The 24,715-nt window shown below is 40.1% G+C and overlaps 2 protein-coding genes across 12 annotated transcripts in view; both read right to left on the bottom strand.

Moving 5' to 3' along the window:
• Positions 1–24,715, bottom strand: part of kif13a (kinesin family member 13A) — a 56,401-nt gene that overhangs the window by 12,143 nt on the left and 19,543 nt on the right. For 5 of the 11 annotated variants that reach the window (XM_088997882.1, XM_088997883.1, XM_088997884.1 and 2 more), the window contains exons 6-35: positions 24,293–24,473; positions 20,598–20,685; positions 19,201–19,335; positions 19,005–19,117; positions 17,910–18,021; positions 17,628–17,840; positions 17,441–17,551; positions 17,210–17,344; positions 15,238–15,368; positions 14,965–15,051; positions 14,722–14,897; positions 14,162–14,381; positions 12,095–12,257; positions 11,872–12,015; positions 11,648–11,797; positions 11,333–11,497; positions 9,444–9,617; positions 8,399–8,550; positions 8,184–8,316; positions 7,935–8,081; positions 6,982–7,014; positions 6,144–6,243; positions 4,871–4,997; positions 3,612–3,667; positions 3,012–3,136; positions 2,684–2,860; positions 2,507–2,599; positions 1,947–2,099; positions 337–414; positions 182–241 (exon numbers count right to left, since the gene is read on the bottom strand). In XM_088997882.1, coding sequence (XP_088854008.1) covers positions 182–241; positions 337–414; positions 1,947–2,099; positions 2,507–2,599; positions 2,684–2,860; positions 3,012–3,136; positions 3,612–3,667; positions 4,871–4,997; positions 6,144–6,243; positions 6,982–7,014; positions 7,935–8,081; positions 8,184–8,316; positions 8,399–8,550; positions 9,444–9,617; positions 11,333–11,497; positions 11,648–11,797; positions 11,872–12,015; positions 12,095–12,257; positions 14,162–14,381; positions 14,722–14,897; positions 14,965–15,051; positions 15,238–15,368; positions 17,210–17,344; positions 17,441–17,551; positions 17,628–17,840; positions 17,910–18,021; positions 19,005–19,117; positions 19,201–19,335; positions 20,598–20,685; positions 24,293–24,473 — 3,932 coding nt within the window. The remainder of the gene's footprint in view (positions 1–181; positions 242–336; positions 415–1,946; positions 2,100–2,506; positions 2,600–2,683; positions 2,861–3,011; positions 3,137–3,611; positions 3,668–4,870; positions 4,998–6,143; positions 6,244–6,981; positions 7,015–7,934; positions 8,082–8,183; positions 8,317–8,398; positions 8,551–9,443; positions 9,618–11,332; positions 11,498–11,647; positions 11,798–11,871; positions 12,016–12,094; positions 12,258–14,161; positions 14,382–14,721; positions 14,898–14,964; positions 15,052–15,237; positions 15,369–17,209; positions 17,345–17,440; positions 17,552–17,627; positions 17,841–17,909; positions 18,022–19,004; positions 19,118–19,200; positions 19,336–20,597; positions 20,686–24,292; positions 24,474–24,715) is intronic. The other 6 variants (XM_088997893.1, XM_088997888.1, XM_088997892.1 and 3 more) reach the window with 4 other exon arrangements.
• Positions 1,194–24,715, bottom strand: part of LOC148896870 (uncharacterized) — a 68,993-nt gene continuing 45,471 nt past the window's right edge. The window contains exon 7 of the mRNA XM_088997896.1: positions 1,194–1,240. The gene's annotated coding sequence lies outside the window, so the exon portion shown is untranslated. The remainder of the gene's footprint in view (positions 1,241–24,715) is intronic.

The raw sequence follows: 24,715 nt of genomic DNA, 5'->3' as shown, positions 1-24,715 counted from the left end.
CACTGAATCCGTGATATGTGAACCATGAAGTAGCGGGGGATCACTGTATTGTGTATTAGCTCAGACAATTAGCTCGCACCCCCCCAAAAATAAAATCAAGACGGCTTGTAGCCATTTGAAACAAAGCGCATTCTAAGACCATTGCAGTAAATCACATGATCAACGCGGTGTTATGGCATACCTCACATACTTTGCGGTCTTCGTCCTCGCAGCCAATCAGGTCTGTTTTACTGCAGGAAGACTGGTGAACAGTAAAATGTATTACCCGTGTACTCGTTCATCCAAATTACTATTTCGCCGTGATCCACATTATGTGAGAGTAATCGCGCTTATTACTTGCTGTACATTTGGTGTGCTGACGCTTCTTCTGAGGTGTCTTCCCTTAGTAGCGAGTGCCTCCTTCACTGTCACAGCCTGTGGGGAAAAATATATTTTTATGGTTCGAACTGGATAGTGCAATGTAGAGACTTTGAACTGGGGTTCTCTTGGAATAAAACCTGCCGTATTTTAACAGAGTTGTAATTTTGGATCAAATCTGTGGATTGCATTTGGTTTTGTCTTGGTTGGGGTTTTAAAAATGGGAACTATGGGTTATGACCGAAACAATAAGATTCTAGATACAAGAGGAGCTAAGCTATACCTGTCAACCTGCGAGACAATGTGACCTTACTAACGGCTCAATTTTTCCTTACTTATTGAGAAAAAAAACATATGTGTGTGTCATATTTCATTGCCTAATTTTATTAACACAATTTCACATGTAAACATGAATACGTACTTTAAACAAGTTACAACACATTTCTAGCAATAATCAAGTACAGTATGTTCTTTGTTGTAGAACATTGTAGCTTTTTTTGCTGTGGACAAATTTATTTGAATTTGTGCTCTTATGATGTAAATGTTTATAAAAAATACAGTGAGACCTCAACTTACAAACTTAATTGGTTCCCAGACAGAGTGTGTAAGGCGAAAAGTGTGTATCTAAAAAAAAAAAAAATTCCCATAGGAAACCATTAAAATGGGAATAATCCGTTCCCGGGTTTCCATAAAATATACTTTTCAACTAAATAAGCCTTAAAACTACACACAACATACCTTATTCTATGTATAATAAATGTGCTATTGTATTGTAATGAAAGAAATACACTGCATTGTATCATAAAGTCACTTTATTTACATTTGTGATGGTCATTTATGGCTTGATGGAATGGTGTTGGAGGTCGAAGGTCAAAGGGAATTGCTGTTTGGAAAGAGAGGCGCATTACATGAGGACTGTAATTAAAGAAATAAATGCTGTAAAATAAAGTTTTATTTACCTTTTTGATGGTCGTTGATGGCTTATGGAAGGAGAGTCACCTTCCATAAGGACTGTTGGTAACTTAACCTCTGGTGCTGTTCGGTCGTGTGCTTCCGCCGAAGATCACTCCGCCAGCCGTGGTGAGTGTGTATTATGAAAATAGTGCTTATTATAAGGTTTAATTTTCACAAATTTGACGTTTGTAAGACGAAAAGTTTGTAAGTTAAGGTGTTTGTAAGTTGAGGTCTCACTGTATATGAATGATACAGTAAAACATTTATTTTTAACTGATTTCAAAATAAAATCCACTTGACTGGAAGTTTTTTCATCTGAACTTTTGTTTCTTCACGAAACTTGTTATCTCGGTGTTCGACTTTTTTACGAGTAACGATATTTGTTATCATTAACATTATTGCTAATATTTAATGACGAAAACGGAATAAAAAATATCTCAAGATTATATTTTACAATTTTGTTGTTTCCCGTACAAACTTTCTCGTATGCCTTACACATCTAAAAATGTACAAAAATCGGACAGAACACAGAAAAATATGACCGGTTGACAGGGATGGCAAAACCCCAGGTTTAACTGATAATTATCTAATTTTGGCATCTGCAACAATCCATGGTTTCCATGGCCCAACTATACCTGTCGCAACCTCTCCAAATTCAGGATATTCTCCACTTGCAGAACTCCTCGAGTGTATTTCTCAATATAGGTTTCTCCATCTGGAGTCTCCTCGCTGTCTGCCCGTGCAGCCATGAGGGCCAACGTCTCTCTCTCCTCTGGTTCCTCTGAGGCCTGATGTGGAAAATTGAGAAAAGGGGGTTCAGTTCATCTTTTAGTTAACTTAATCACTGCCATTCCCGAATTTTAAATAAATTAATAGCGCTGGTCAGACCTCAGGCAATGTTATTCCCTCCCACTAGGGGGCAGCATTTGCCTTTTGTACAGCTGCCCCCATTTCAAGCTCAGATAACTCCAGACCCATATAATTTAGGAATTAACTGTTTTTTTCTGATGAAAGAAGACAATCTAAGGTTTCTAACGCTGCATTGAATGTTTGTAGCCATAAAACTCAATATTCTATGGGTCCTGCAATTTGAGTGAAAATGACAAAAACCCTGGTACTGGATTGCACACATTTTTTGCACATTGTTTGGCAGTGAATGAGTTAATTATTAGAATACAAAGAAATCACGTTGTACCTTTGGTACGTTGGAAACAATGTCATAGGTCACACCGCAGGAGTAAAGCATGTTCTTGATGGACATTCTCCTTTTGAGACTTTGTGTGAAACTCTGTTGTTTGAGAAAAGTTAAATTAGGTGAGCTAATTATGTGATATGCCGCTATAAATCATCATGTCATTTCTCGCAGACGAACCTGCTTGTTGTAAATGTTGACGGCGACTCTCTTGCGCAATATCAGCTCCATTGAGGCAGGGTGACTAAGCTGTACTGTGATTTTGAGGATAAGGTAGATACGTTCATGAGGAGATGTGACCCGATTGAGATGCACAGAATCGTGGATGGATGAGTCCCAGGAACACACAGCTGACACCTGTAAAAAAACAACATGGAGAAAATGTGTTTTAAAAATTGAAAACTGCACAGGGGATGTGTAAAACTAGATCGCATGTCGACCGCATAAAGTTGGTGCACAGTTCTATCTTTGAACACAAGAGGGCAGTGAACATAAAGCAGTGACTCACTTCCTCATCGCTGTGCTTGATGATGGGGAGGTAGAAAAATTGACTTCCGTGCTCTTTGGGGAGGATGGAGTTAACGCCTGCAGCATGTGGGCCTGTCAACTGCTCATTCACTGTCAGATTATCAGCTGGTGGAACAAAACATATCTATATCAAGCTTCTAAAAACTACACGCATTAAATATATCTGTGCAGTCGAAACGGAGATAAAAGAGCTGAATGAAAAATGTTTTTCCAAAGACAATAATGATCAGTTCCACATGCATATTTCACATTAAACCACCTACATCAACAGTAGCCAAAATGGAACTGTATAGTGCCACTTAGCAGTTTTTTTGACGACGATACTAGTGCAGCGTGTTCTACCGGAAACAAATTCCTTGTGTGTTCTACATACTTGGCAATAAAGATGATTCTGATTCTATGAAGTCTTAAACACCCATTCATCAGGCAGCCATTCGGATGACGCAAATATTTAAATTAAATAAGGAGCGTTGCTTAAAATTCTCTCTTTATTATCTTGTCTATTTAAGAAATTATTTTAAAAACACCTAATAACATGGGTGCTTACTTTAACTTTCCTTGAAAAATGTGTTTCACAAACCATTCAAATCAAGAAAGAGGACTGGAACATGAGCCTCCATTCCGGCAGGCGGGGTCCTACGGGCAGAAGTTCGAAGCAATATTACTTACGAAAGCAATAAATGAAATGAAACTGACATGAAACGTAGACTAAAATTGGATTATATTGGATTAGATTAACTCATTCACTACTATTCACAAATGTATTCGGGAATTGAAAAAAATACTCCCAAATTTGTTGTGGCTTTGTTTTTGCTTGGGTGCGCATAAAGCGCCGGTTATGGCCTCTGGCAATGTTTTTTCCCCATCCACAATGGTCCAGTATTTCCCTTTTTTCCATGTTAGAGCTTTGTTCCAGCTTCAGGTTTTGTTCCAGCGCGATATAAACCAATATCCAATCCAATGTATGTATTGTACAGGGGGAGGTAAGAGTATATAACCATTTAACTCATTCACTGCCATTCACGAATTTATTCGGGAATTGAAAATATGATGCAGAGCGCCATTCCCAAATTTGTTCGGGTTTTGTTTTTTTAACGCTTGGGTACTTATAAAGCTCTGGCCATGGCCTCTGGCAATGTTTTTTCCCTTCCACAAGGGGGAAGCATTTCCCTTTTTTCCATGTTAGCGCTTTGTTCCAGCTCCAGCTGTTGTTCAAGTGCGATATAAACCAATATGTATATATTGCATTGTATTTTGGACAGTCGCCCTCATTTCAAGCTCAAATAACTCAGGACCCATATAATTTAGGAATTAACATTTTTTTTTCCTGATGATAGGAGAGAGTGTAAGGTTTCTTATGCTGCACTGAATGTTTATCTAGTCCTAAAACTCAATATTCTGTGGGTCCTGGAATTCAAGTGACAATGACAAAAACCCTGGCACTGGAGTATTTGTTATTTATTTATTTATTTTTTACTTCAAGATGACGCCGCGAGAGTGTTTGCCTTTCCAGCAGCTCCTGTATTTTGTTTTTCTACTTCTTTCTTTGCTTTCCTCTACCTTTCATAACTTTGCTGCTGTGTTACTTCCGGGTAGAGTGAACGCTGGCGCGAATGGCTGCCGCTGCTCACCCCACACAAAAAAGTGTCCTTAAGAGTTTTGAAAGGCGCTTAGAAATTAAATGTATTATTATTATTATTATTATTATTATTATTATTGCACGTCTGACAGTGAATACGTTGAATTAGATTAGCCTTTATTAATCTCACAGTGGAGAAATTCACAATTCACAGCAGCAAAATTGTGAAAGGAAAAGGAAATAAGATAAATATTGGATACCAGTCGGCAGGAGCTCCAGGAATGCCACTTCCAGGCGCGGGTACGAGCACGGCGTTTCTCTCCTCGGTAAGGCCGACCCATTGTTCCACCAGGCGGGCTTCACGTTCAATATCTTCCTCTGATTTCTCTGGATGGAGGGAGAGGGAAGGAGAAAGTCACCATCAGAAAACCATAAAGTAAAAAAAGTAGTCCTTTAGTCTGCAACGCTTCCTTTCGCTAGTTGATTTTCCAAAAGTCGTTGATTTTGGGTACCAAATGATGTGATGCACAATGGTTTTGGTTGAGTCCTATACAGAAGTACCTCATGGTTTTGCTTGTGTGGGGTAGTTACAGTACAATATTGATTTATATAGCGCTTTAACAACAGCTGAAGCTGGAACAAAGCACTTAACATCTATCAGTATATCAGTGGACATCTATATACAGTGAGACCTCAACTTACAAACACCTTATCTTACAAACTTTTCGTCTTACAAACGTCAAATTTATGAAATTTAAACCTTATAATAAGCACTATTTTCATAATACACACCCACCACGGCTGGCGGAGTGATCATCGGCTGAAGCACACGACCGAACAGCACCAGAGGTTAAGTTACCAACAGTCCTTATGGAAGGTGACTCTCCTTACATAAGACATCAACGACCATCAAAAAGGTAAATAAAACTTTATTTTACAGCACAGTTTATTTCTTTAATTACAGTCCTCATGTAATGCGCCTCTCTTTCCAAACAGCAATTCCCTTTGACCTTTCACCTCCAACGCCATTCCATCACGCCATAAATGACCATCCAAATGTAAATAAAGTGACTTTATGATATAATGCAGTGTATTTCTTTTATTACAATACAATAGCACATTTATTATACATAGAATAAGGTATGGTTGTGTGTAGTTTTAAGGCTTATTTAGTTGAAAAGTATATTTTATGGAAACCCCGGAACGGATTATTCCCATTTTAATGGTTTCCTATGGGAAATTTGTTTTTGAGATACACACTTTTCGCCTTACACACGCTGTCTGGGAACCAATTAAGTTTGTAAGTTGAGGTCTCACTGTATATAGAACATAAAGCACTCACAAAGACAGTAGAAAGCACCTGGGACTAAAACTAAGATCAAGATCAAGTTCTGACCACAAACTACCAACTACCGTACTTTAAATCGGCAATAAAACACGCTAACAAATGATGGGTTTTATTCAAATCATACCGTGATAAACTGTACTGAACTGCCCGACCGAGTAAAAAGTTGGCATTTTTTTATGACTCACCGTGCTTGTTTATGATCTTCTTAATTTGTTCATCGAGGTACTCCCGTCGTTTGATGAGAGCTTCAGACCATCGCTCTCTCACGCAGCTGAGATCTTCCTCCTAGACGCAAACATGAACTAGAATCAATGCAGATTGGGCTTTTTGCAGGAGGCTGCGTGTCGCTAAGTGATACCAGATGAGGGCAAAGGTCAACCTGATTGTTGGCCATATATGCTCCTTTAGACCCTAATTTTTAACCCTGTATCTCATATAGGCCAAAAGATAATGCTGGAAATGAGCTCTCATATGAAATATTTCTGTTAAGCTAAAAGTACTTCAGGGTCAGATAAAAAAAACAAACCATAGAACCCTTTGACACACTCACACATTCATTCACTCACATATTCGCATGCAGCAGTCACTCAGAATCCCACCTTGCAGTAAATTCTCCATTAAAAGTTAAAAGAATACAAAAAGAAAATCCTTTCAACATCAAATGACATCACACCTCTCATATCAGTGCACGTCCTTCATGCAAAGTAGTGTCAGGCATGCAAAGCAAATTGTTTAGACAAAAATGTATCGTTTTTGCAGCTCTTCAGTAGTGGCAAGCAAACGGTAGCATTAATGTGCAAAATGTCCTGCGTATGTCAGCATAGGGTGGAGCTGTGTTTGGCTGCCAAAGAATGGCCGTTATGACACGTTCTTACAGCATCGTGTGCGTTTTGTTTAATAAAGCAACTTTTTTTTTCCGGGAGAGGAACAGCACCCTTTCTTTCTTCTCCCTAGTAGGCCTTCAAACAAGGGGCCTTTTCGCAAACACGTGCTTCGGGTTATGTTACAGCAGGATGAGGGTACCTGATAACTATCCATATCGTCTTGCACCTCTCTCTGGCAGGAGAGAGAGAACACACGCTGTCAGATGCGTGTTAAATTGCGAGTGTATGTGTGTGTGTGTGTGTGTGTGTGTGTGTGGAGGGGGAGCAAGTGACAGCTCAGAATAATTTACAGCTCGTATGCAACTTTCCCTACAAAAACACATTTGTGCAAGGGGACTGCTTGTATATTTATTTGAAAATTGGATAAAATGTATTGAAGGCGAACTGTATTACGTTGATCATTAACTCATTCACTGCCATTCACGAATTTATTCGGGAATTGGAACTATGACGTATAGCGCCATTCCGGAATTTGTTTGGGTATTATTTTTTTTTCATGCTAGGGTTCCGATAAAGCGCTGGTCAGACCTCTGGCAAAGTATTTTCCTTTCCACAAGGGCAGCATTTGCCTTTTGTTAGCGCTTTGCTGCAGCTTCGGCTGTTGTTTAAGCGCTATATAAATTAATATGTATGAATTGCCATTTATTTTGGACAGCCACCCTCATTTCAAGCTCATATAACTCCAGACCCTTATAACTTGGGAATTAACTATTTTTTTCTGATTAAAGAAGAGAGTGTAAGGTTTCTTACGCTGTATTGGATGTTTATGTAGTCCTGAAACTCAATATTATAATAATAATAATAGATTTCATTTATAAGCGCCTTTCAAAACTCTGTGGGTTCTGCAATTTGAGTGAAAATGAATGACAAAAACCCTGGCATTTTAGTGTATACATTTTCTCTCTCACTGAGCCAACCAAGGTTTTACATTAAACAGATGAATTACGTTAGCAACTTAGCATATTAAGCTAACTGATGTAAAATTATAATTGTGCTCAAGAAAAGTTTTGCCGAATCGAAAACTAATGTACTATTTTTTTAACCAGCATTTCCATGTTATGGGTGTGTTCAATAAAAACTATGTTGACTGACCTGGTAGGTATCGAGGGGTCTCTGCAGTTTGGAGGAGCGCAGTGTCACACAGCCGATAGAGACAGACAGCATCGCCTCCACCAGCAGAGGCAGAGTGCCTGACTTTTGGACTGGCTTCACAGTGACATGCAGCCTCCTAGAGTGGCCCTACTTGGACAGATCAACCTCAGTGTGGTGCTTCAGGAACTTACTTTTAAAACAGGTTTTTTTTAATGACAGAATGACATAAGTTTTCAATTTTTCGCCGACCTGCCGCAGTTGGAAGACTCCTCCCGTGCTGATGTCTTTTCCAGGTTGCAGCTCTACAGCGGCGTACTCTCCTTGTTCGTTGAGTTCCTGGATGGAGACCCACAGCTCGATCCTGCGAGACACCTCGCTCCATCTTCGTGAATATACACCAACGTGAGAGACACGTACGAATCCTTCCTTGTTTACCCATCGGCGTGAAATCATCTTGTACATACCTGTCTTTTAGTGTCTGAGTCTTGGCTTCCAGCGCATCTAACTCCCACCGAGAACGGCCATTCCCAGCACAGCAATGACCCCATACCTCAATTGACAAAGCGCCATCTGATATGAACTCCAGAAAGTCATCTGTCACATGTACAACATAGTCCTGCAAAAAAAAGCTGAAGGTCAAATTTGCAAAAGTCACGTGTGGCTTTTGCATGCCAATAAAAAAATGGAGCAAAGAAACTTTCATGAATTTGCCATATGTGCAATCTGGGTGGGGATAAATAGATTCAAAATGCAGCCAACCATCAAAATTTTGTGAGTGTATTCACACTGTAATATCATTATGACTATCCTTGGCGAATAAGACATTAACTCATTCACTGCCAGATGATGTGCTAAAATATGTCCACTCCAGTGGACATATTCACTCATTTTAACTCAAATTGCAGGACCCACAGATTATTGAGTCCTTGGACGAAATAAACATACAATACAGCGTTAGAAACTTTAGACTCTCTTCTTTCATCAGAAAAAAAATAGTTAATTCCTAAGTTATATCCGTCTGGAGTTATCTGAGCTTGACACGGGGGCAGCTGTACAAAATACAATTCAATAAATACATATTGATTTATATAGCACTTTAACAACAGCTGAAGCTGTAACAAAGTGCTAACACAGACAGAAGGCAAATGCTGATCCCTTGTAGAAGACAATAACATTGCCAGAGGTCTTACCAGCACTTTATCGGCACTCCCCACAAGGAAAAACAAAACACCCAAAAATTCGGCAATGGCACTCCACATCACACTGTTAAATTCCCAAATAAATTCGGAAATGGCAGCGAATGAGTTAACATGGAACAAACCATGGTTGCAAATAAAGTGAAATTAAAAGACGCTGCAGTTCATTCTTGGTTAATTCGGCCCAAAGCATTCGGTTGATTTTAGAAACGGCACACAGAAGGATTAAAAAAAGCATCACCTGCAAAATCAAAGTACGTATGTCTACTAGCTTCCGTGTGGAGGTAAAAAGCTTCAAGCAGGACGCTCTCACCTTGCAGTGGTCAAACTGGACAGTAAACTGTACATCTGGGCTACGAGGGGATGGTCTGTCCGGGCTCACCATTGGAGGGGCAACTGTGGGTTCGCCGTGTTCCCAAAATGTGTATTGACAGAAGACAAAGTTGGACAGGTTGAGGGGTAGCCCCGTCGCTTCGCTGATGCGAATCTGTAAAGCGAAAATAGTGTAAATGAAAACGGATTACTTGACAACAGTGGTACCTTGATTAACAAGTTTATTCAGTCAATCTACTTGTACAATGAACGGTGTCCTGAGATACAAGTGACCCGAGATGAGCAGCGTCCTGGAAGATATTTATTTATTTATTTCTTTATTTGGATATGTCGGCACTTTGTGGCGGTAGTGAAATTACAAGAAGCTGTTAAGAAGATAGGGAAATATACTGAAAAAATGGCTCTGAGACATTTTAAATCCACCCTAGTTCAATTTTACTGTCAAAATAAACATCAACAAAGAGAATTACCGTATTTTCCATTGTATAAGGCGCACTGGAGTATAAGGCGCACCTCCAATGAATGGTGTATTTTCAAACCTTTTCCATATACTGTATAAGGCGCACCGGACTATAAGGCGCACCTTCAGTGAATGAAAACGTTTTCCAAATATATTATATAAATATTTGTGAACAGCTAACCAAATAAAAATTAATTAAAATATACAAATATTTTGACAAGAACTGGAGAGTTTTGCAAGTGCAATATACCTGACACCCATTCATAACTCAAAGCATGACTTGTAACTTGCAGTAATTAACCAAGCAAAAGTTGAAATTGGGTAACTCGTAAGTCAAGTCAACATGAAACAAATCATGCAAAATCTTAAAGGACAACAGACACCATTTTTTGTTTCCTAACTGACATCAGAAAAACGTTTTATAGCATCTAAAATACCCAAAACACGCAGGCGGATATTTTTAGTCAAATGCAAAACACCAATAAAAATGACTTAAAGTGTCCCAAAACTACTTCAAAATGACCTAGTAAATGGCGAGTTTCAGAAGGTCCCGCCCCCTTGTTCGTGACATCACGCCAAGATGTCTTGCCTTGTTGGAGAATCAAATCAATGGCTTCAGATTTGGAGAAGATGCTTTCTTGTTACTCATCCAGTTGCTAAACTAGCTATTAGGTATCTATTAGCTAGGTAGCTTTCTATTTGAGTTACTTCCGGGTTGAGTGAACGCTGGCGCGTGTGGCTGCCGCTGATCACCCACTGAGAAACTTATCCTGTGACTGTAAAGTGACCTTGAGAGTTTTGAAAGGCACTTATAAATAAAATATTATTATTATTATTATTATTATTATTATTATGAATATGATTCAAATAGTTCTGAAGAGGAAAGCATAAATGTTTGCAATTGATTAAAGAAGTCCTTCTGTTTCATTTTGAGGCATCTGGACTGCAATGTAGCGTCCCAGAAAATGCACAAGATGGCGCCAAAGCACCGTTGGAAATGGGCTGATTTGTCTGCTGGGAATTTGTGTCAACTAGTATCAAATAGTAGTCTTGGTGCAACACACGATTCACCATCGCATTATTTATGTGTTTTCCTTCTAATTTCGCCATCAACACAGATCAACACGAATCAACACGAAGTTTTCATACCAAACAAAGTACCCAAAATGCATTGTGTGTCGCTTTCTCTGTCAGGGGCGTTCCTGATGCGATGTCACGTCACCAACTCGAAAACAAGACTTCCTTAAATTCAGCGCTAGTCTTAAAACGTAAAATATAGCTATATGCGGTGGAATCTTTGTAAAATACGCTCAGTTGAAGTCATTTGAAGTCATTTGAAGTGATTTTACAAATTATGGACACAACTTGTCCGGAGGCGTCGGTTGTCCTTTAATAGATGCATCATTTACCCTGATTATGAGCCTCTTGGCCACATGGACAATTTCTCCATTGGTGTCCAAGACTTCATAGCAGCTACTCTCACTGGAATTTTCAGATGAGTCATCTCCACCGCTAAGGCGCTCGGGCACAGCACCGCTGATCCGCGTCAGCTCCACATGTAGCCTTCCTGCTAACTGTACACAAAAAGACACAAGCAAACCCCTGGTGCTAAAAAGAAAAACGACTTGAAGTGGATGGATGAAAATGGCACTCTACGTCATATTTTCAATTCCCGAATTAATTCGTGAATGGCAGTGAATGAGTTAATGGTGATATACTCTTACCTCCCCCTGTTGGCTGATGATGGGAACAGCATATTGCAGTTTCACATCATGGAAAAGGCACTCGAGAAAAATGTTAGCCACTCCTATTAGGTTGTGATTCTCTTGTGCGTCGTAAAACGGGTCACAGTGTCTACCATTCGCCTTGCTGTACTATAAGTAGACAAAAAAAACCTTCATAATTAAATCATTTTTTGCAAAAAATCATTTCGGCCATTTTTTTTTACCACTTCTTCTGCGCCTTCCCTCCAGTCCCGGTAGTGGTCTCTCATATCCACCAGCTTGTTCTCCAGCTTTTCAATTGTCCAGACCTGAGTTCCCCTCCCCTTCCTGCGCACCTGGATGGCTGGCTCACTCACTATAGCTCCACGCTGAATTAAAAAAAAAAAATCTTAGATGGTCCTGAGCGTGTGAAAAAAGTGAGAATGATTGATTGGCCAGCCGGCTCACCTTGCGGTTTGCGCTAAGGTTGGCTGCAGGAATCTGCAGCGTGACCTGATAGTCGGTCACTTTGTTCATCTCCTCTGCCAAAAAGTTGGCCTCTCGCACCAGGGTGTTGGCTTTTAAAACCTGTTCCCTGAGCCGAGAAAGACTCTGTCGGAAAAGTTCATCCCTGACGCACATAAACAGACCGACACAAATCATCAGTTATTCAAGAAGAAACAAAGAATGTATTCAGTTTTTAAATGAGTGCTTTCGTAGCATGGATTGGATTGGATTAGCCTTTTATTAGTCTCGCAGTGGAGAAATTTACATTTCACAGCAGCAAAGTGATGACAGTAAGAGAAAAGGAAAGAAAGAAGTAGAAAAACAAAATACAGGAGCTGTTCTCGAGGCTCGTCAAAACAACAACAAAAATAAATCAATAACAAATAATGTGACACAACACAAAAGACACAAACAGTCTTCAATCTTAAGCACTTTCTGCACCCTCTTTGTTGCACGAAGCAGTTCTAGATGAAAGAGAGAATCAAAGCATCCTTGTCACTAGTGGATCATCCACTGCGAGACGAACAAAGGCAAATCCAATCAAACCAAGGACGTCATGGTGGAATGTGCACGTCTGTTACAATCTAAGTTTGGAATGCAAACACGAAGCTGTAGCATCCAGTGACAAAAATAAATTGTCTCATATCTCGTGTCCCACGTAAATCCGCTTTAATTCCAAGCCGCGACAGTTAGATATCCATGCCAACACCTCCTTAAAACAGGGGTGTCAAACTCATTTTTTTGCCCCGGGCCCACATTGCAGTTACGGTTTCCTCTCAGGGGCCATTATACATTTGGGGAAGGCATTAGAACACAGGTGTCAAAGTCAAGGCCCACGGGCCAAATCCGGCCCGCCACATCATTTTTTTCGGCCCGCGAAAGCAAATCAAACTTGTTAAATTCCATGATGATTGCTAAAATCTGAGCCAAAATGTCATATTTTTGTATGTCAACCACAATAAAAGTCATTATTCTTGACTTCAGATTTGAAAACGAGTTATTCATTAATTTGCTGTGTGCTCTATATGTAATATTTGAAGGGATTTAAACATTCTAATGGGTTCCCCAAATTCATAACGGCCCTCGAGAGGAAACCATAACTACAATGTGGCCCGCGGAAAAAAATGACTTTGACACCCCTGCATTAGAATGTATCATCCCCTACACATATATATATAGAGCGTACAACAAATGAATGAATAACTAATTTTCAAATCTGAAGTCAAGAATAATGACTTATTGTGGTTTACATGGGACAATTTGAAATTTTTGTTCGGACTTTAGCAAGCATCGGGGCACTAGACATGGATGATTTGCTTTTGCGGGCCGAATAAAATGATGTGGTGGCCCAGATTTGGCCCCCGGGCCTTGACTTTGACCTCTGTGCTCTAAATAATGACTTATTGTGGTTTACATGGGACAATTTGAAATTTTGTTTCGGAGTTTCACAAGTATCATGGCACTTGACATACTTGATTTGCTTTCGCGGGCCAAATAAAATGATGTGGCGGGCCAGATTTGGCCCCGGGGCCTTGACTTTAACACCTGTGCTGTAAAAGTAAAGATATTTTTGAGATATTGAATAAAAGATGTACGATATGCAAAATGGGAATTTTCGCATGGTTCACATAGAAGCTTTGAGACTAAATCCAGGACACACACAGTAGATTGCTGTTTAATGGCGATGTTTCAATTTTGAGGTTTGACCTGACCAGAACCTTGAATGTGACCCAGAACTTCATTTGACTGAAGCTTGTCCACGAGCAACTTTCAAGAGGCGGTTATCTTCACTTCACGAGGACAGCCAATACTGTACTCACTCGCTACCCTAAACACTGACTTGCAGTATCTGAGTCTTGAGGCTGGGATAGAACTTTATATGATGGGATAACACAGAATAGGAATAACTAGCACAGTGGAAACTGACTGTCCTTAGAAATGCAGTGTACTGTAGTCTGGATGATGTAACGAATGATGAAAAACAGAAAATATTTGATAAAAACAGGGCCAAATTATTGTGCCACCCACCGTTCTTCTGTCCACAGTTGCAACTTCCCGTGCGGTGTGTGCGTCTGGAACGTGAGGCGCTCACTATTACTCCGTTGGTGCTGCTGCGTTTTTTCAGGAGAGAGTTGTTGCCGCAGAGATTCCAGCTCCCTCTCGTACATCATCCTCTGTTCCTCCAGAGCCGTGCGCTTCTCTTCCAGGTACTGTTTTTCTAGAACTTGGACCACATTCTGCATGGGGTCTAGAAAAACCACATAGGGGAGTGTTAACATGCGATTCACGAGTCTCGTTTAAAACCTGTAGAATAGGCGCAGGAATTTATTTTGAAGGACTAAAATAAATTATTGTTGCTGTCATTTGAAAAAAATGGCATAAAATAATGAATAAAACCCCTCTGTGTGCCTTGCAATTGGCGATCGGAAAGTGAATGAATTAAAATATTTTATAGTTCCATCAATTAAAAAAAAATACTATGGTAAGGTGGGAAGTAACTGGAACAAATGAGGAGTTTCAGATATGGAATTTCTTGGTCACTCTGTGCTAGCTATAGAAATGCATTGTGGCTTGAAAGCTGAAATTACCGTTGTTTCCCAGAGTCTTCATGATGACCTCCATTTGAGCAAACTCATAGCTATAGTCCTGCTCAGAAGAGGCCTCACTGGCGGTCTCCACGTCCACCTCCACAAAGCTGTCCCTGGGAGAAGCCCGCTCCAGCTCCTTCAAACGGTCCCGCCGCTTTCGTTTTGGTAAATTGATCCTGTGACAGATTCAGTTCATAGCTTTCTAACTCATCACGTTAGGTTTGAAGTCAAAATATGACCCACCTAAAAAAGTGGTTGTTGCCCCATAAGATCCGGTCTCCGTGCCAGAGATGAACCAAAGAATCGATCATTGTTCCATTAACACAGGTCCTGCAAAGAAAACGTCAAAAACGATGATTATCTGTATCCTTTCATGGGAGGAAAACAGAAGGCCGTTGAACAATTCATTTGTCGCGGGAGGGGAAACATTCTTGTGATATCAAAGAAAATTCCTCAACAATGAGCTCATGGAAAGCTTCAAAAGACAAAGTAGTAGTCGTTTAAAACGTAGCTCACCGGGCGTTCCCTACAGGCATCAAGGTGACATCACCATCCGGGCAAAGTTCCAGTACACAATGCAGTGGTTGGATGCCGATTCCAAACAGCTGGATGTCCTGAGAAGTGTCAGCGCCGACATGCGTGCGCTCCTACACACAGGTGGAAGACATATTAGGGAGCCGTTAACAGCAGGCCTAAAAGGAATTATGTTCTCCCCCCATGTTTGGGCGAATTTGTCGTGACAAAATGATAAAACAAGACTGAGCCTGCAAGAATAAAAGTGGGGCATAATTAATCCAAAGCGGAAAAAAATAAAATAAACAACCGCAGCGCTCTGACTGTGCGGGTGGGCGTCGTTAGACAAATATATCGTATTTCAAAGGATGTCCAACCCTGTACAAACCACCACATTTCACATTTGCGTGGTCATTCCACATTGAAATGGCAGGCTCGGACTGCAGAATCCAGACAAAGACCTGTTGTTCTATCTTGTACGCTGCGCAGGTTGCTTTGTCACACGCCTACAGGTCTGTCTGGCAAATTGTTTTTATCATCCTGAGACACAGGATCATTGTGATATCTGTGTTTTTTACAATACTCAAATCATATTGAAAATAGCTCATTTGGTTTTCCAGGTGTTTTGAATTTTGGAATTACTTCACACGTGAACATTTTCGATGAGTGAACACATTAAACACTTGCTTTTTATAACTTATTTTTAGAATAGATGAAAACATATGTGAAAGCAGATAAGAGAAACTCATCGTGGATGACGTCTTTATCAATTTGGCCTATGTTTGTTATTTTGTAAATTAGAACCCAATAACCTTTTTTTTAAAGAGAAGGAAGCCTATAGAGAAAACTCCCAGGGACAACATGCAAAGTCGAGGTCAGAAGGCCTGAATCCAAATTCAAAATATCAATCCTTAAAAATGTGAGACACACAAACTAACACCTTCTCTACACTAAACAGCTGGGATTTGAAAACATTTCACCTTATATGAAAGCTCCGAACACATCCCATCCCATTTACTCAGGTCTTAAAAAAGAAGGAAGGAACAAAGAAAGGAAGGAAGGATGGCGGTAAGAAAGGAGGATGTAAGAAATGGAGGATGTAAGGAAGGAAGAAAGAAGGGGCGGAGGTAGGAGGGGAGGGAGGCAGGGAGGAAAGGAGTGAGGAAGGAAGGGAGGCTATAAGGAAGGACGGGAGGGAAGAAGGAATGGAGAGAGGGATGGAGGGAGGGAAGAACGAAGGAAAGCACACAAGAAGGAAGCAATGAATGATGTAAGGAAGGAAGGATGAAAGGGGGAAGGAAGAAAGGAAGGGAGAAAGGAATAGAGGGAGGGCCGAAGGAAGTAAGGAAGGTTGGGGGGGGGGGGGGTTAGGGAGGAAGGTTGTAAGGAAGGAAACAAGGAAGGAAGGAGAAAGGAGGGAAGGACAGAGGAAGGAAGGGATGATGCAAGGGAAGAAGGAAGGGTGTAAGGAAGGAAAGGAAGAAGGAAGGGAGGGAGGAAGGAGGGAAGGAAGAAATGAATCAGAATACCTTTATTCGTCCCACAATGGGGAAATTTGCAGTCCACAGCAGCAATTGAAAAGGGATGGAGTTGGGGTGGGGTGAAAGGATAGAAAACAAGATATTCTAAGCATAACAAAATAAAAATGTCAACTGTATACTGTGCAAATGTAAATGTGCAAAACCATTCCATAAGAGATGAAGACTTTTAATACAACACAATACAGTACATAGTGATTTATATAGCGCTTTCACATAATGGAGAATAAAACAATGGTTTGCTTTCCTGCTATTTGCACCTACTCGCCTCTGAATTTCACAAGACAACAGTAGTTCAGTTTGGACACCTTGCACGTGGTTGGTGGAAAATCATCACCTTTATCCCAATTGATCTGCGATCACCGAAACCGTGCAACTACCGAGTTGACATCAATGCCTCAAACTTCACACCGAAGCTCCAATAGTTAAATTCGTACCTTGAGATAGTAAACGAGGAGCTCATTTAAGGCGGGATCTGCGTTCAGGTTGACCAGGAAACACTTGTCTTCACCCACTTTAATCCCGGATGTTTCCAGAGAGATACCCATGCTCTCCAGTTGCTTTTGGCGCTCCTGTAAAAAAAAACGAAAAACAAAAACAGGATGAGTTCCCTGTACACATTGTGGATCTATCCAATGAATATGATGTCATATCGTGTAAATCCAAACCGTGGCGATCTCCTCAGTTTTCCTCAGCTTCTCCTCCCAAGTGACTGTCATCTCCATGATGAGTTTCTCCGATTCATGCAGCTTTTCCTTCAGCTCGGGAGCCTTCAAAGACTTGAGAGCAGATCCGGATCGCATCAAGGCCACGGCAAAATGGCCATACTAGCTTCTGTTGCGCCCAAAGGCTCACCTCAGCCTGAGACAGCTGAACTTTAAGCTTCTCCACCTCCTCTCGAAGCTCTCGGATGATACGGGCATTGGGATCTTCGTTCACGACGGCGTGGTTGACGATCCTCTTGGCTCGGTCGGCGTAACGCAGAGTGGAAAGAGTTTCTTCGTAGTTATCTGCCGCAGGACTCACGGTGGCTATCATAGCCGTCTTGCTGTTTCCACCCAGGTTGTCCTGAAAAAGAAAGTAAATGGGCCGTGACAGACATCTAGCGTCAAAGACAACTCAATCTGAGGAACAAACCTTGAGCAGCCAGGTGAGGACTGAGTCCCTGTAAGGGACAAATTTGGCCTTCCCCTTTCCGGCAGACTGATCAGCCAGTGCAGAAATCACACAACCTAACGTGGTCAGGGACCTACAACCACACACAAAGTTCAATTAAAATACACAATGAATCCCCCAACCCTTTTCCTCACAGATATATATTTCCAGTGGTACCTTTACTCATGAAATTAATATAATAACTGGGAAACTTTGTAAGTAGAGACGCGTTTTTCATGTAAATGCCCTAATTTGTTCCAAGCCCACTAAAATTCAGACATACATATTTTATAAAGCATAAAAATGCATCAAATATGCAACAAATACATTTTAGAATTAGATTATTACCCAATAAATGAGAGTTGCGTCGGTTAAAAAACAAAGAAAAGACTATAGTAAAAATAAAGGGACAAAATGGCTGACACAGAATGAGGTAAGCAATTTCAAAATTAAAACCACAACATGAAACATGTTGTGAATTAATATTTATTAAAAGTGGCCTTTTTCAGTCTTGTTGAGTTAGAATTTGAGAAATAGTTCTTGTATTTGATCTGGCCAGTTTGTACCTAATGATGTGTCTGATGTATACTCAGGTGTATGTTAAAAACAAAAGACTAAAGTGAAATAAAGAGACAAAATGGCTGACACAGAATGAGGTAAGCAATTTCAAAACTAAAACTACAACATGAACCATGTTGTTAATTCACATTTATTAAAATTGGTCTTTTTCTGTCTTGTTGAGTTAGAATTTGAGAAATAGTTCTTGTATTTGATCTGGCCAGTTTGTACCTAATGATATGTCTGATGTATACTCAGGTGTATGTTAAAAACAAAGAAAACACTAAAGTAAAATAGAGAGACAAAATGGCTGACACAGAATGAGGTAAGCAATTTCAAAACTAAAACTACAACATGAACCATGTTGTTAATTTATATTTATTAAAATTGGTCTTTTTCTGTCTTGTTGAGTTAGAATTAGGGAAATAGTTCTTGTATTTGATATGGGCAGTGGCACCTAATGATGTGTCCGATGCCCATTTTGACTTTTAATCACACATCATCTCCAAATATACCCACTTATTGATATTGCTTCCTTCTTTTAGTCGCTCCCCAGCAGCTCCCGTCTTGGACACTCGTTCACTTCCCGCCAGGTCAACCAGACTCATCTTGCTCACCTTCTCCCCGGAATTCTGCAAATCAATCCAGTCAATTGTAAATCCAATACATTTGCAGAACACATTGTGTCCAACATTACAGATTCAAAAAGACCCACCCCAGATTGTAGATCGTAGAGTGTTTGTGTGACAATAATACTGAAGACGGCATGAGATCGGCTGCTTTCTTCATTCATGTTGGTGGCCGCCACTGTGCGTGATTTGTTCCCCTCCGACATGAGCACTTCAATGTCCTGAGGTCAAGATAGACAATTCGTCCAAATAGTAAATGCACTTATGTGGATGTAAACTTATGACATCATGTTTATTTTGGGCGCACCGGTCTTCCCGTGGTACATCGATTTCCTTCCACATTCCAAAAATATGCATGGCACGCTGATTGAGACATTTTATATTGTCCCTAGATTTGAATGAGAGCATGGATTCCTGTTTGTCTCTGTGTGCCAGGTGCTTAATTGGCAACCGGTTTAGGGTGTCCCCTGCCAACTCCCCGAAGAAGGCTGGGATGGGTTCTAGCACATTTGTGACGATAAAGTGGATGGATGGATGGATGGATGGATTTATTTCTCTGATCAGTAAAAAAATGGTTTTCATTAACTTAGATTTTTAAAAATCATTTCAATGATCAGACTAAAATGTAATATTAAGCAGATTCTTTACTTACAGACAGTGTAGGTGTTCAGACTAAAATGTATTTGAGCTTAATTTATCAGCTTCCTTCGCAATAAATCTGTCTATTTGTCTCTGTCTGTTTGTCTGTCTAGCTAGTTTCTTCTTAACTAGCTAGTTAGCATTGGCATATACTGTGTACAGTTTTTACGTGAGATGCCCTTCTTGACACATAGGATATACAATATATACAGTATATGCTAACTAGCTAGCTAATAAGAAACTAGATAGCTAGGTAGCTGTCTGTTTGTCTCTCTGTCTGTCTAACTATCTAGCTATCGAGCTATATAGCTATCTAATTAGCTAGCTAGCTATCAGATTAAGTTTGTTTGAACAACTTTGATTATTCAACACAAAACTACACCAACCACAGAGCCTTTGCCGCTCATTGCTGTTTATTGTTCATCTGAGAACAATAAAAAGGCAGCCAATGTTAAGCAGCAGTTTCGCTGGGTCGTGACAGGCAGCGAGATCAAGATCTGGGAAATCCATTGCATGAATGTAAGGCAGGCATAGCACACAGAAATCGGGTGGAGATTTTTAAACTTAATGAAGGGAAGCCCCACCAATGCTTGGCATACAATCCACCCAAAAACCACACAAGTGCATTCCACATTCATATAACATGTGTCATTAGGAAATCATGAGGATTAAAACCACATTGTTAAATTTCAGAAAGCTATTTTACTGGAACCACCAGCTTTTGACGTCGTAAAGAATGTCTTTGCATTCGTAAAATTTGATTGAATTTTGTTCAGTGGAGCCGTGCAAAGTCAGCTCGAGCGATTCATCAGTGTGAAAAGACAAGGGGTGAAATAGCTCGTACCTCAAAGTTGGTCACAGCTAGCTGAGACAGACCATCCACGTATGGACCCAGGACTTTGTGTTCACGAACCTTCAGAGACTGTCGGCTCCTTAAAAAAAGGTCAAGAAAAGATCTAGTGAGTGAAAAGAGTGCATGTTTTTATGTGTGGATCACCTTCAGCATTTCATTAGACTGAATAAGACAAAACTGACATTTCAAATGCTCGTCTGCAGTTATTGCCCACCCAACAATGGGGACCTTACACAACAAAATAAATATTTTGCATTGAGCCTGCTTCCCAAAAAGTGTCTGTGAGTGAGTCCTTTTGAATTTTGGACAGTTATGAGGTGAGGAGGTGTGTTTGTTGTGCTTGGCGATGTGGCCACGTATGTTTTCACTTTTTATCAACAATTAGCACCGAAGCTTCATATACGATCATCATTATAACAGAAACTATTTGCGTCTTGGCATACCACTAGGTGTGGGAAAAGGTCCAAAACCGGCAACCCCAAACTAAGTAATTTAAATAAAAGTGGATGTTAGGTGTCATGTCATTACTTTTTTCCCATTGTGTATTGAAGATAAAAGCATAGCAGAGAGCATTTAACACACCACAGATTTGTTTTCTTTTAATCAACACCCATTAGTGAACAAAGGGGGGAAAGGAGGATTGTTCGAACTAGATTCAGGATATCATCTGGAGACAATAAAATAATAACAATCAAACAAGAGATGGAAGTGCCTGACCGTTCAGTATATACGAGATTTAAAATGTTGTGATTGTTGCCAGATGCACAGTCTGGAGCAAATCCGGAGAAAACATGATTTAACATTTATCACCTGATGTTAAAAACACATTTGTCACTAAACTGACAAGATTTGGTCGATATTGATGTTTTGTGCTTTAAAAGAAGATCCTTCAAAGAAACATGTCGAAAATTTAACGCAGGAAATTGTGCGCGTGTGCATTATTTGTGAAGGATAGAGGTAAAAAGGGATAGTTTAAATGTCAGAATGTTTTCGTCGTAGCACAGTTATTCACTTCTTTCAAACTTAGTTCATTTTTGGGTCGCAGTCGATTGAGTTCTAGCTAGCTAGAACTTAATGGCTAGCTAGCTAGCTAGTAGCCATAGCACAATGCGGGCTGTATTTAGCTCTTTGAAACCTTAAAGGACAACCGACGTCACTTTTTTGTTTTTTAACTGACACCAGAAAAACGTTTTATAGCATCTAAAATACCCAAAACACACAGTATGATATTTTTAGTCAAATGCAAAACACCAATAAAAACGACAAAGTGTTCAAAATCTGCAAAAAAATTGAGCTAGGAATTGGGCATTTTCAGAAAGTTCCGTGTTCGTGACGTCATGCCAGGACGTCTTGCATTGCTAGTGAATCAAAACAATGGCTTCAGATTCGGAGAATATGCTTTCTTGTTCCACATCCAGTTATGAATATGATTCAAATAGTTCTGAAGATGAAAGCATACATGTTTGCAATCGATTAAAGAATGTATTTGTGCCATTTTGAGGCAACATTGGGGGAAAATCTCTCACCCAAAAAAAGAGGCACAAAATGGCGACCTCCTGTGGCCACCTCCGTTTCCACAGGCTAATCAATTCCTTATATGGCGCTTGGACGCCCTCTTCTGGCGTTCTGGCCGCTTTTGGGTGCAACACGAGGTACCCAGACCAAACAAGTACAGCAAAATACATTGACGTGATGGAAGGACCGCTACAATGCGTCTTTTTTACGGTAAAGGGCGGTCCTTTAGTGACGTCACGTACGGACTCGTCACCAACTCAAAAACAAGACTTCCTGAATATTCAGCGCAAGTCTTAAAACGTAAAATATAGCTATATGCGGTGGAATCTTTGTAAAATACGCTCAGTAGAAGTCATTTGAAGCTATTTTACAAATTATGGACACAACTTGTCCGGAGACGTCGGTTGTCCTTTAACTGACTCTTCGTTGTTCAATAGAAATCTAATACCTCAGAGTCACTCTATACATCGACTCAGGTAAACAGTTGCTTGGTTTCCTTTTTCCATTCTCGTCACCAAATACCAGCTGCAGGTGTTTTTTTTAAAACCAGCTCAAGTCAGTCAGCTTTGGCCAAACTGTCCAGCGCTGACATGCTTTTCCACTATATTTTCAACAGCTATTCCATTAACAATCCAGTTGTTGCGGAAGGTCGTAGGCAATGCACAATCCAATGTTTATATTTTTAGCAAAGCCACACAGGTTTCCAATGGTGAAAGACTTTATTTTATTCTTACACGACCAAAAAGCACATGTTTTTCACTGCATTTTGGCTTATTGTCTCAATATAACAGCACTTTCACTCGATGAAAATACACTTTTCGGGAATAGCAATACGACCGTTTAAATGTTGCTAGGAAACCAATTTCTCAGAAATACTGGATATGAAGTTTTATTTTGGCTTCACTCCCTGGTACTGTCTACTATCTTTGTGACTGCTTTATTACCTGTATCTGACAATATATGACTATATACAGTAAAGTCTCGTTATATCGATATCGGATATATCGATAGTCCCGGTTATATCGATACTATTTCTATGCACACACGGAGAAACTTACATGCAAACAGGGTCGGATATATCGATAGTCCCGGTTATATCATTATTTTTTCGGACTCCCTTGAATATCGATATAACGAGACTTTACTGTATATATATATATATATATAGTACATTTATTTAATTGTTGAAGGTATGATTACATCATGAGCTACAATCATGAGCTATCCTACAATCAAGACACATCCATGCATGGGGTTCCTTTTTTTGATAGTTATATTTTTACCATTTGTGCTTTTGCTGTACAATACAGCTTTGTAATTGGTTGTAAGAACTTTATGTTTAAGGGTTGCCAAATGTTGTTTTGACATGCCTGCCATTGTGTTTTCCTGTGGACATTTTTTTCTTCATGTTGAAAGTGGCCTGGCCTGGCTCAGTAATGGACATTGGATTCCATATTTGTATATTTTAGATGTATTTTAGTGTATTTTCAAGGGCACAAATGAGTTGAGACGGAATCAACACCCCTTCATTACACCTCAGATTCTTTGACACTAAGTTCAACACAATCATCAGAATTGGCAACAGTGAATTTATTGTGTATTCAGCCAATTCATTGCCTATTTATCCCAAAGGCTAATGAACTGTCTTGGAATCAAAGTCATTTTAAAAAGTGGATAAGGTGTCAAAAGTGTGGCAGTATTATAGCTACCTCAAAAAGAACTCTTTCATCTATCACTTGTGTTTTTCTTTTGTGCTCCCTTTGATCTCCAATTTCAAAAAGGACAATGCCACTGAAACACTCTTCATTCAAACTTGGGGAAAGTCCGTCAATCCATTCTGAACGGAGGCACATTTGCGAGACAAGTCACAACAATGGCAGCCGCCTGAAGACCCGAAAGCCCGAAAGTGTTAATAGTAAACCAATCAACTGCGGGGAAGTGGACGTGGCTTCCTACTTGGCTGCGTTGCAGCCTTGTGTGGTAGCAACTAGCGAGGTCACCGCTCACGCCGGAGTCGGAATGAATCAGGAGAAATGACACATCATAATTTGTGCAAGCAGCTGCGTGTGTGTGAATTCAAAGCATTAGCTCATTGGCTTCACAGAGGAGATTTAGGTCACATGTGTGTTTACAATGAGAGAAAAGTACAAGACCACCCAATCAAAACTCACCCCTTGGGATCCAGTAGGTCGCGAACCTTCTCGTTGTAGATTTCCATGTAAGACACTTCCACTTTAAAAGTATGGCCCTCGTTCGTCTCGTGGTGGACCCTCTCAAACAGCGAGCAGCAAAGTCGAGGGATCAAACCCGGCTGCTCCCCGTTCCCCATCATGGAAAATGACTTGCCAGAACCTACAGCCCAACAATAACAGAAATACTTTTTGAGGGGGGGGCATCGGACATGAGGTTCAAAGTAGATGATTTTAAAATATAATTTTATATTTTTTCCCCTCCTTTTTGGTCAGTGCAAGTGTCTGAGAGATCACACTGAAAAATGAACTTGATTACGTTTTCAAACACAAAAAAATGTAATAGCTGTTATTCAATTCCAGCAAACAACCCAGAGGTACAATTTACGCACATTTTCTTTATCG

This window comes from Hippocampus bargibanti, linkage group LG06 (assembly GCF_051943395.1).
Source record: "Hippocampus bargibanti isolate YZ-2025 linkage group LG06, ASM5194339v1, whole genome shotgun sequence".
Classification (NCBI taxonomy): domain Eukaryota; kingdom Metazoa; phylum Chordata; class Actinopteri; order Syngnathiformes; family Syngnathidae; genus Hippocampus; species Hippocampus bargibanti.
The sequence above is the reverse complement of the archived record's forward strand: the minus strand, read 5'-3'. Positions and strand labels throughout refer to the sequence as shown.